This window comes from Aptenodytes forsteri, unplaced genomic scaffold (assembly GCF_000699145.1).
Source record: "Aptenodytes forsteri isolate BGI_AS27 unplaced genomic scaffold, ASM69914v1 Scaffold54, whole genome shotgun sequence".
In the NCBI taxonomy this organism is placed as follows: Eukaryota; Metazoa; Chordata; class Aves; order Sphenisciformes; family Spheniscidae; genus Aptenodytes; species Aptenodytes forsteri.
Window position 1 is genome coordinate 17,703,218 of NW_008796044.1, and position 11,238 is coordinate 17,714,455.

At 42.8% G+C, this 11,238-nt stretch overlaps 1 protein-coding gene across 1 annotated transcript in view; it reads right to left on the bottom strand.

The window, feature by feature from the left end:
• The window catches only part of P4HA2 (prolyl 4-hydroxylase subunit alpha 2), a 30,348-nt gene extending 20,185 nt beyond the window's left edge, over positions 1-10,163 (bottom strand). The window contains exons 1-3 of the mRNA XM_019473812.1: positions 10,078-10,163; positions 2,308-2,407; positions 470-566 (exon numbers count right to left, since the gene is read on the bottom strand). Coding sequence (XP_019329357.1) covers positions 470-566; positions 2,308-2,389 — 179 coding nt within the window. The 5' untranslated portion in view covers positions 2,390-2,407; positions 10,078-10,163. The remainder of the gene's footprint in view (positions 1-469; positions 567-2,307; positions 2,408-10,077) is intronic.
• Positions 10,164-11,238: the final 1,075 nt, after the last annotated feature.

The following is an 11,238-nucleotide window of genomic DNA, read 5'->3' on the forward strand; positions in this document are numbered from 1 at the left end:
ACTGTCCCTGAGAGCAAAGCCAACCTGGGAAGGAAGCCGGGAATTTGGTGTGTGCAGCTGGCACCCTTTGCTGTTGTAAGCAGTGCTGATGCCGTGAAACAACAGGTAGCACAGAGCACTGATGTCAGAGGCATTTAACTCACATGGACAAGGCTCCTCTGACATGAGTAGTGTCTTCTCCACGGGAGCACTGTGATGGTACAAGGACAGGGAAAAGTGGGAAGAGCCCAGCAGACAACAGTTTCTAAACAAGCAGACGAAGTCTAAACGATATCTGAAGCAGGGCCCCCTCTCTGCAGGTTTATGGGAATAAATTACAACCAAGTTAGTACCTATGGTCTCACTGTGATTATCTACTGAGGAAATACTAACAAGATCATTAGCAAAGAGTGATGACAGAAAAGTGTGGTGTAATTGAATACGGATGAGCCATTTTGTCACCCTTCTTTATGCAAACCTCTCCCCCTACCTTTTAATCTGAGAGAGCTTGTTCTCTTCCGCTCGGATATATTCCTTTAAAGACTGTACCAAGTCTTTCTCCGCATAAATCAGGTCTGTCATTTGACCTAAAAAACAGAGTACGAGCAAATGTTAGTCAGATCTAAAAAATTAACAATTTCCAACAGCACAGACGACAGACCTTAGATGCTCTGGGGCTATTAAAACCACCACAAAGAACAGACAAATTAAGGGTGTGCACTTCAATGCCTGCAAACCACAAAAGCTATTATACATACAGGTCTGGCATTCAAATGCTTCAAGGGGCTTTTAAAATCCCGACTTCAATGGCTCACGTAGCTTGGCTGTGACCCTTCCACTGCCTCTGAATTACTTTTAGTATTACAATTGTATGCAAGACAATCAAAAGAAAGGTTTGACATTAATACAGTTAAGTCAAAGCAACGAAAGATCCAAGTAGTTGCCAGAGCATCTGTTCTACATAATACAGATTAGGTCACACTAACAAATTATTAGTCTAACCATTGGCATCACTTAAAATTACAGCTTTTCAATATGGGTAACTGTGGAAACACAACCTAACATTAAGTACAGGGGAATTTCAGACTAATGTTTATAGACTGACACACACACCCTCTCCTGATTAGTATTAGTGGAAATTGCTAAGCACATCAATCCTAATCACTATGACAAACTTTGCTTTTCAAAGACCAAACACTGAAAGATCAGATGAGATTTATAAATGCAGCCACAGCTTTAGTTTCAGCATTCCAAAGTAATTATTAATGAGGCATGATTAAGCAGATGGAAGTCAGCAGGCTGTGCTATTTTCAGAGTTAGGAAAGGTTCAGGAATAGGTAAGTAAAGAAAAGGTGATCCTTCACAGTAATTTTGTACAAAAAGCTACTTAAGAAAAAAAGAGAACCAAATAACACATAGTTAAATACTGTTTAGCCAACCCCAGAGCACAGGAGCATGTGCTGGGGGTTGGTAGTGAAACACCACTCTGCCTTGCTCTGGCTGAGCAGTTCCACACAGTGGTGCAAAGACCGCCCGGAGTTTTAAGTTTTATGATTCAGAAACATAGCTCCAGTGAGCTCAAAGCATATTCTGGAGAACAGCCAGTTGTAGTCAATCAATCTCTATTATCCTTATGGGGGTAAATTCCCCACACTATTCCACAGGAAAACATCAGACTAAGTCACAGCAGAAAACTCAGTTTGTGCTTATTTTTAGGCTCTACCACAATCACACATGGTTGTATCACAGCTATTAGAACACAAGAACTAAATTGTCATAAAAATCAATCTATTTTCAGGATTTATAACAATGTGAATTCTTCAGGATTTACTCAGGTCTTACAAAACACACATAAAGGGGGATATTAATTTTTCCTTCCGATACCTAACTCCAACTTTTTGAGAAGACAGAAGATTTCAGGTTCTGTGAAAGAAAATATTTCACATATTTAACACTTAAATTCTCTTCATAAATCATAAATTCAGGACTAAGCTTTTTCACATAAGGTTTGTGCTGTGTTCAAGACTACAACAGGTGCACAGGTCTTACTAAAACACAGGCACTGTCTTATTTTACTCACACAGCCCCCAGAGAGACTTGTATCATGTTGGTCACAATGTGCTAAGCTACCCAACTGCAAACAAACTGCACTCATGCAAGACTTGCAATGCAGAATAACATCAAGGATACAGAAGAGTAGCTTTTCCTAGTGCGGACAGTGTTTGACAGGGCCATATGAAGAAAGCCACACGCTTCAACTGTAACCTTTAAGAGTTTTGGCAATCCTGTTAACTACATCACAACATCATGCATTGGTTCTTTCCATACCTATGGAGGTGAAGAACTCTGCTTCTGTGTGCCAGATCAAGAAAATACAGGTAAAGAACACTAACTGCAGCCAGGGCTTCATCTTCCAGATAGCTCAAATCTGTAACAAATTAAGAAGGAAAAGGAGTAAAAATTATTAACTTGTGAGGAAAAAACCCCCCAAGGCATTAATCTTCATCTTCAGTCATTTCACCCTCATGAAAATGATTTAGATCCTTGAAATACTGAATTCTAATCAGTAAAGCTTGATAAAAGTCTTCTTCAACCACAGGAGCTGTTACTTAAGTCTCAAATGCTATCTGGTATACTCTTTGGGATTTACATGGAAGTCACTGCAGCCCGTGGAAGGCCCACATGACAGAAGTAATGGAATCAATATATTTGTCCACAGAGACAGTGAGAACAAGATGTTCTGCAAGGGCAGCTCAATGCCTTCCACTTCATGCATAATTATAGCTGGAAAATAGGAGAGTATACAAAGTTGTATTATATTCCAATAATAATAGTCTAAATTAAATGGTCAGACTTTTCGCATGCTGTGAAACTCAGTTATATAAAAACTTTCTAGAAATACAAATAGTGAGAAAGCCAAATAGAGAAATATAGCTTTTTGTAGCCTGGAAGTGGCAGTGATGGTTGGAAAAGTTGAAATTTCCAACTCTACTTATTCAAGATGCATCATCCCAGCATATTGGCCGCTGGGTACAGCCCTTATGACTTCTGTATTTCAAAGGCTGTGCCAGCTTAGAAACCCAGCCCCTCGAGATGGAGACTGAAAGCAGACTGTTACATCTCTAAGAGCACAGCCCACCAAGGGCATGGAAGGGAAAGCCAGTCTGAGCAGACAGACAGACGAGGTAGTAGACGAGTGAAGCAAGGGATGCAAGGTCCATACAGAAGAGCCTCCTGGGAGCTGTAATTCTCCTGGTAGATCTGATGGCCAGGGCTGCCTCTTCCAGGGAATTATGAGGAACCTGCACTGCACTTGGATCAGCCCACAGCTCACTCCAGAGCTGCCTGTTCACTGAGCAGAACAGCCACCACAGCCAGCCCTGACGTACGAGCACTGCTGCTCAGCAAACACTGAGGTCTCAGAACACCCATGCACACAGTATCAAAAGGAAGATGACAACTGTTCACCTTAATTCAAGAAGCAGTTCTTTTTTTCCTACCCATTATAACTGGGTAAACTGGTGGCTGGAAATGACCAGTTGCAACCCGTTCTTACTCCAGATACATTAAACAATGTGCAGCTATTTGGGGCAAAATGGAATCACTTAAATCTGCTGAGAAAGGGGGATGGAGGGGAGAAGGGAAGGGAAAATACATGCAACATCCTAAAATTTCAAGCAATGCAGCAAGTGGGAAGGTATTAAAATAAGATAATTCTGGGACAACTCTAGCTCATTGTTCCCTTGGGCTCCACATGTCTGCCTGCACAACATGAGACAGGAGGTGGCAGGTGGATACCGTCCTTTCCTTCTCAGTTTTTCTATCCCACAGCATGATAGAAGCCCTCACCCTCAGTTCAGCTCACCGGTGCCATGGACATGAACACCAAACACACCGTCAGTGATACTACAATCACTAAGAACATTAGAAATAGCTCTGTTCTCTGCTATGTATTATCAGATGGCAAGATGATTGTTTTTAAATTATTCTTTTGATTGCTTTAAGAGACTACATGAGGAATCAGAAACATTTGCCACAACAGTTTGCAAAGCATGAGTAAGCAGGAAAATGTCTCACAGCATCATAATAAGTCTTCTCCTTTCCCTCTTCTGTTTCTCACCCCCCTGCAAACCGCATATTCCCAAACTGCTGTTTAAGTTAGTTCAGAACTAGTACATGGGTAATCTGAGAATTGAGTAAAGCTGAATGAATAGTACCATGCAGAGGTCTGCCAATACTAAAAGCCACAACAAGCAATGTAGCAGAAAGCGCAGCAAGTCAAGAACACTTGGGAAGTACATTAATTTGGATATATTAAGCCACAACTGTCCATCTGCATAGTCTGTCGTCGTTTCATGGAGTGGTTTTTTGGATGCACTACCCAAAGCCTGGCAAAACAATTACAAGGGAATTTTCCAGTTAAAACAACACAACTCTACATTCTCTACCCTGCACCTCCCTACCATGTTCTCTCATGGCTGAGGATATCTGCCAAGAAGAACAGTTACTACAGCTAGCAGCTTGTCTTTATAGCAGATCTTTAACAGCTTTGCCATCCTACTCAGATTTACTTGAGTCAATAAACAGAAGCCTCAGTAAACAGAGAAATCAGCTTTCACTTGAACAAGCAGGACACCTGGCTGCAGGGTTTTCAAATTGTTTGTACACATTCTTTTCACAGATGTTACTCAGAAAACCAGCACAAATAATTAATTACAGGAGGCTGAACATAATGTTATAACCACATTCTTGGACAGCACGAGCATGTGTGCATACACACACGCATGCATGCCCACCCCACCATAGCTAAACCATCTGCTAACAAAGAGGGTAAGAGAGGCAGAGGGGGCATTAGCACCTCCTACCTCAATAACTAAATTGAGACAAGTGTTTACAATGAGTTTTATTCAAACAGAAAATGGAAGAACTTAGCTGCACAAAAATGCCAGGTAAGAAGTCTGTGTAGGACAAATACTGCCTATGTTCCTGGCTTTTTTTCAACAGCATCTTCAAATAACAAAAACATGCCAGACAGGTGAATTTAAGATCTCCTTCTATTTAAGTGAGAATAGTGACATTTCTCTGCAACAGATTGAGAAGGCTTGTGGCCTACAAGAACCCCCCCATGCAGGAACTGAGAGCAGGCAGTTCATGCTGCCCTGAGCTAGGGCTATAAGACGGCCAGGACAACGAGCATACTGCCCTGGCTCATCAGGCTACATCAAGTGCCATCAGCACAGGGATCCTGAGGCCATGTGTTCCTCGGAGATCAGCACTCACACCACTGCCTTACCTGAGAGACAGTTCTCACTGTAGCGAGAAGCTGTTCCAGCAACACTGATAGAGCTAAACTTCTCTGCATACAGTAACAAATACTTAATGCTTTGCTCCTTTCCTTCCCTTGGATGTGCCCAGCCAGCAGAGCTAAAAAGCCAACCAGATGGATACAGTACAAACACTTCTTTAGGAGCGTAAGACCTCAATGAATCATTGCTCCCACTGGAAAGAGTGCTGTCAGACTTCAGAGAGCACTGGCAGAAGGAAAAAAGGTTCTTCTAGACAAAATAGACCAGAATGGAATTTTTCTCCACAAGTTAGACTGAATTCTTTTATTTAATAAGCTTTCTAAAAATTCTTAATCAAGAAGATATAAAAACATGGACCTGACCTATAAAAGAAAAGTTACTTGCACATCTACCAGGGTTATCAGTTTCTCACCCACTCTGAATTTCATATCCAGTCATGGGGCATTCAAGCCAGCTCCCACACAAGCTAAAGAGAAGACTTTTTTCAGGTCAGAAGAGGAAACAAATACCTATTACTCATCCAGTCCCTTTAGGGCTCCCACTTCTGATCAAACTGATAGGCTGCAGCCTCTTTTGTATGTCACAGAACAAGAGCGTGATCCTCCCAGAGCCTTCCTTTATACAGGAGGCAGCACATCTACTCACATATGCTGAAGCTAGAGGGACTAAAAAACATGAACCCCTTTCTCCCCCTTCACCCCACAAAAGAGCCTCAGCAAGTACCATTCAGTTGGCACAACGGTGTGTAAGGGGACTTGATTTGCATTCTGCAGCTTTTTTTAAAAAATGTAATAGAAGTAGCACACGTGGTAAGTAATTGGAGATGTGAGTTGCACTATCTCATGGCTGATCATTCACTCCTGATGTCAGTTTTCATTCCCAGATAAGGGTGTGCTCAGAAGAACAAAACAAGTCAGAAGAAACCCTTCAACTGCCTGACAGCCTAACTAGAACAGGGACTAACAAAAGTGAGTCCTTCATCCAGGCTCCAAATTTGTACAGACTTCTTATGCAGAAGAATTAAACTAAGTGGAACCAACATAAGGCCAGCCCATGTAATTTAAAGAGTAAGTCACACCCCTTATTGTTGCTTATTATGGCAAATCAGGCCAGAGTGAGACTCTTGCTGTATTGTAAACTTTCATTTTGATCACATGAACTCCAGAAAAAAGCCACAGTATTCTTCCACTCCACCACTTAGACATGACAGCACTCCCTTTGCTGTCAGGCTTCTCCAGGGGAGGTATGGAACTGGAATGTGATTTAGCTGCTCCAAACTGCTACCAGCAAGGTCACATCTCTCTCCAGAGACTAGGTGGGGGGAAAAAAGCTTCACAGGATTGATTTCAGCCCCTGTGAACGCATTTCTTTCTAAGTCTATATTTCAGTCTCCGATCCCCAAAACTCAGGTGACATTACCTCACAGCCACTCCAAGGTAGTTCACATTCAAGATAGCGATGCAGCTGGATGACAGCTAAAACAGGTATAGCAGATAGCTCAAAAGTGAAGAGAAAGCACTAAGTGTGCAATACTTCATTGATCCATATGAATTTACAGCCAAAAACCTGCGTACCATCACTGGTCAGCAGACTGCCAACTCACTGCTTCAGAATGTTACCAATACTGAGCACAGATCACAGAAGAAGTCACTGCTGTGTCAATATCTGAGGTCATCAGACATTCTCTGTGACATTTCCTTCATGACGAATTTTCATTACTCTTAACAGATCTAGTTTTCTATTTCTTCCAGGTTTTTGGTTTGTGTTTGTTTTTTTTTCCAGAGCATACAGCAATGCTTTCTTCCAAGCAATTAGGACAGACTACTATTCCCTGGTTTGGTTCCATTCTTAGACCTATACCCACACTTTGTTACAGGGGAATAAAGTTTGTGAGACAAGTATCATAACTAGATACTGTCAAAATCTCATTAATACACCATTTTTTCTGAACCATCACAATGCAACAACTTACAAGCTGATGACACCAATAAGGGTTACAGCCTGTCTCCTCTTCTGTGCTTGCCTATGCTATTAAAGACACCTGGAAAATCACTGCTAAAATAGCTGCTTCCACATTGTATCTAAATTTAAAGTATCATGGTGAAATCTAACAAGCAAATCACTACTTCCAAGTCACCTCAGGCCACAGATGGGTTCTTGGTGCATATACAGTTGAGGTCCACATGCCAGGCTCTGAAGAATGGTCCACCCTCAAGCAGCAATTTGAGGTTGGACTCTTGGATGAGACAGGTTTGTTTGGCGTTTCTCCAAAGGCCAGTGCCTTCCACCCACTGTCTCATTGCTTGCAGACACAGCAGGAAGTACTGAACTGACTGCACAGCTGGCTTCATCCCCTTTCCCCTCCACAAACAGTGGCACTTCAAAAGTCAGCAACAACTTGCTATCAGTGTTAATGGCTGTAGATGAGGCTAATTATATTTAAGTGGAAAATAGTACAAACAAAAAACTGCAAGATTGCTTACATACTTATTTAGAGCCAAAAGATGGGCTAAATTGTAAACAGATTTTCAGGATGTTGCCAAGTGTGTTGGTTTTGGCTGGGGTAGAGTTAATTTTCTCCATAGTAGCTAGTATGGGGCTGTGTTTTGGATTTGTGCTGGAAACAGCGTTGATAACACAGGGATGCTTGTTACTGCTGAGCAGTGCTGACACAGAGCCAAGGCCTTTTCTGCTTCTCACCTCACCAGCGAGTAGGCTGGGGGGGGGGGCACAAGAAGCTGGGAGAGGACACAGCTGGGACAGCTGACCCCAACTGACCCAAGGGATATCCCACACCATAGGACATCATGCTCAGCATATAAAGCTGAGGGAAGAAGGAAGGGGGGACACGTTCAGAGCAATGGCATTTGTCTTCCCAAGTCACCGTTACGCGTGATGGAGCCCTGCTTTCCTGGAGATGGCTGAACACCTGCCTGCCCATGGGAAGCAGTGAATGAATTCCTTGTGAGTTCTCATTTTTACTCTTCCAATTCTCTCCCCCATCCCACCGGGGGGAATGAGCAAGCAGCTGGGTGGGGCTGAGTTGCTGGCCAGGGTTAAACCATGACACCAAGGAAGAGCTTCTGAGTATCTCTATAAGAAAAGCAGCCATAAAAAACATCGAGCTTGTAGCAGTATTTCAAGTCTTGCAGATTAGCCTGACACATGAGCCAGGAGACGCCTGGCACATTACAGCAGCTATAAAACTATTTAAAATGATTAAATAGTAAGGAAACATTAATTTTATCCTAAGAAAGCAAACCTTCACCATTGGCTGAAGACTTTGAAACAAGTAATTCATTACCCACATGAACTCAGATGCTCCGACATTCAACCACTCCTCTGACCAAAGAACTTTGGATTTAAATGCCTGTCAGCGCCCCACCCAGACTGCACCATCATATCTTGAACCTCACATCAGGATTCACAACACTGCCAGTGCAGCATGCAGTTAGTTACCTTGCTACAAATAGCTAGCTCTCAGTCATACCCAGGGAGACACGAAAGGCATCGCTCCCTTTCAGTATTCGGTGCCTCCTCGCAAGTAAGTTCTCTTCACCATCAAATAACTGCTTCCCAGCTCCTTCTTCCAGTACACACTGGATTTACTGCTCAAAACAGCTTATGCCAACATCACTACCTTTCTTGCCAAAGGGTTTAATGTGCATCTGAAAACAATTATAATTGCCTAGCAAATAACACAACATGATTACCTTGTATTTTTCAAGGCAAGCCAAAAGAAAAGGAGGAAAAGCTCTTCATTTGCACGCATTAACAAGGATACAGTACATTCATACAACTGCATGCATTTCTGCAAATATAGAATGGCTGGTTACCCTTCATTGTAATAACCTTAGAAACTATAAGCATCTTGATTAGTTCCCAACAGTTGGTTTTTTTTAAAACCATAGTAAAGAACATTTCTTCTGCACTCCAGCAGGCAAGAAAATTCCTGCTAGTCTAAGGAACAGCAAATCTGCCTGCATCGTACTTTGCAGCATCTGCAGGCTCATCCCATATGAAACAGACCGGAGTCAAATCCCACACTGTCAGCAAAGACCAGACAGCAAGATTGCATGCTCCTTTCCCACTAGAGCTTATTTTTCAGCATTAGAATTTAGACTGCATTTTACTGGGCAAAGCCCATAATTTTAGTACATCATGCTACTTAACCTTCCATATGCTCGTACAGCATTAAAAAAGTCTTCCCGTTAGAAAAAAGGAGGTTTTTATAAATAAAAATGGTCTACCATCAGTGAACTGTTTCTTTCAATTAATATCAGCAATTTAATTAAAATCAGACATTATCTCAGAGGTGCAGGGGTTGACTTTATTCTAAGATCACCCTAGAACCTGCCCCCTACCATACTCTACATTCTCATTTCTCAGGCATACCGAAAACCATACATAAAAATCAGAACTAGTCATAGGAAAAATATCTGTGTTTACAGCTTGGTTCTTTGGAAGTTTGCCAATATGCACAGCATGGAAATTATAAACAGACTAGATTCCTGACTTAAACCTAGAATGAAAAACTTCTTATACTAAATGGTAAATCATGCTCCCTCTGCTGTTACTCTCTTTGAAATACATAATCATACTCTGGGCTCGTACTTCCTGCACTGGGAAGAGCTACATCAAAAAAATGAATCTCAAGAAATTATGGCGTAAGCAAGAAGCAAAATTCTTGTCTGTTAGTGTCATAGCAATGCCAGTTCACAACTGTAGAATAATGTTCTGCCTGTAAAATACAACTGGCAGTTATTGGTTGCTATATACTTTTATAACATACCTGCGGGATTATTTCCTAGGTCCTTAATGCCAGAAGCTGAAGTATTACCTTGGTGAAGATGGCTGTGGTGGCCTTTCAGCTCAGCTTCGCCCCCCACAGAGCACCTATAAAATTAAGGGGCAAGAGGTTTTGTTACAAAAACATCTTCTGGGAAAGCCTACTGAGGAACAGGGATGATTACTGGCTAGGAATACCAAACATCACAAAGTCAGACAGCTCCAAACATAGTATTTACACATCCTCTTTCCTCCTTGCTTCCAGGTTATAAGGACATTCTTTGCTGCTTGAATTAAAGTTATTCTTGTCGGGTCAAAAGCATGTTTTGCATTACTATGACATAGCAAGCTACTGTGCACCCGCTGAGCTGTGATAACACTCTAGGTAGTGCCTTTAGCTTTCACACCAGCCTGCCCTCCGCTGTTTTTGCACCACCCTTTTCCACCAAGGCTTCAGTTACTGCGTCGTACCAGTCACACACGGCTGACTGCACTCTCCTGGCTTATCCACAGCTCGGCTGTACATCAGTGCGCTTTGACAAAAACAAGGACAAGCGTTTTTTAGAAAACAAATCTCAGGTTAAAACAAAATGAGACAGGAGTAGAACAAGTGGGTTTTGAACACCTTTATGAAGCTTAAGGCATTGTTTGCTGTATCTTGAACCTCCGGCAGGCTGGAAGCGTGCATACAACCAGTTAATGCAGCTGACACACAGTATTTCCAAGTGGTAATATCAGTCATCTCTAAACCCAAAGGGCAAGGAAAAGGCAATCAGCCCTTCCACGTTTTTTGTCATGGTGATACTTCCAACGTGTTTACAAAAACCCAGTGATTTTTTTTGAAGTGTCATTTTCGGCGGTTTTTCCCCCAGCTAAGCGGCAATTCCCCGGCAGAGGCCAGCAGCAGGGAGGCAGGACAGAGGCCGGAGGCTGCCGTCTGCTAACCCCGCCGTTAAACCCAGTAACGAGGCGCTGAACTGCGGGTGCTGCTCCGAGGCAGCTGCCCGGGACCCGCGGACATCAACCACCGGAGAACGCGTCCTTCGGGGCCGGTCGAGCATTTAACCGCGGCACTTCAAATCCGGATCCCCGTTTCCAGTCAGCTCCGACCCGGCTGCCCAAACGCGCACCCGGCCTGACCCCCACAGCCCAGCCCCGGGCCGCC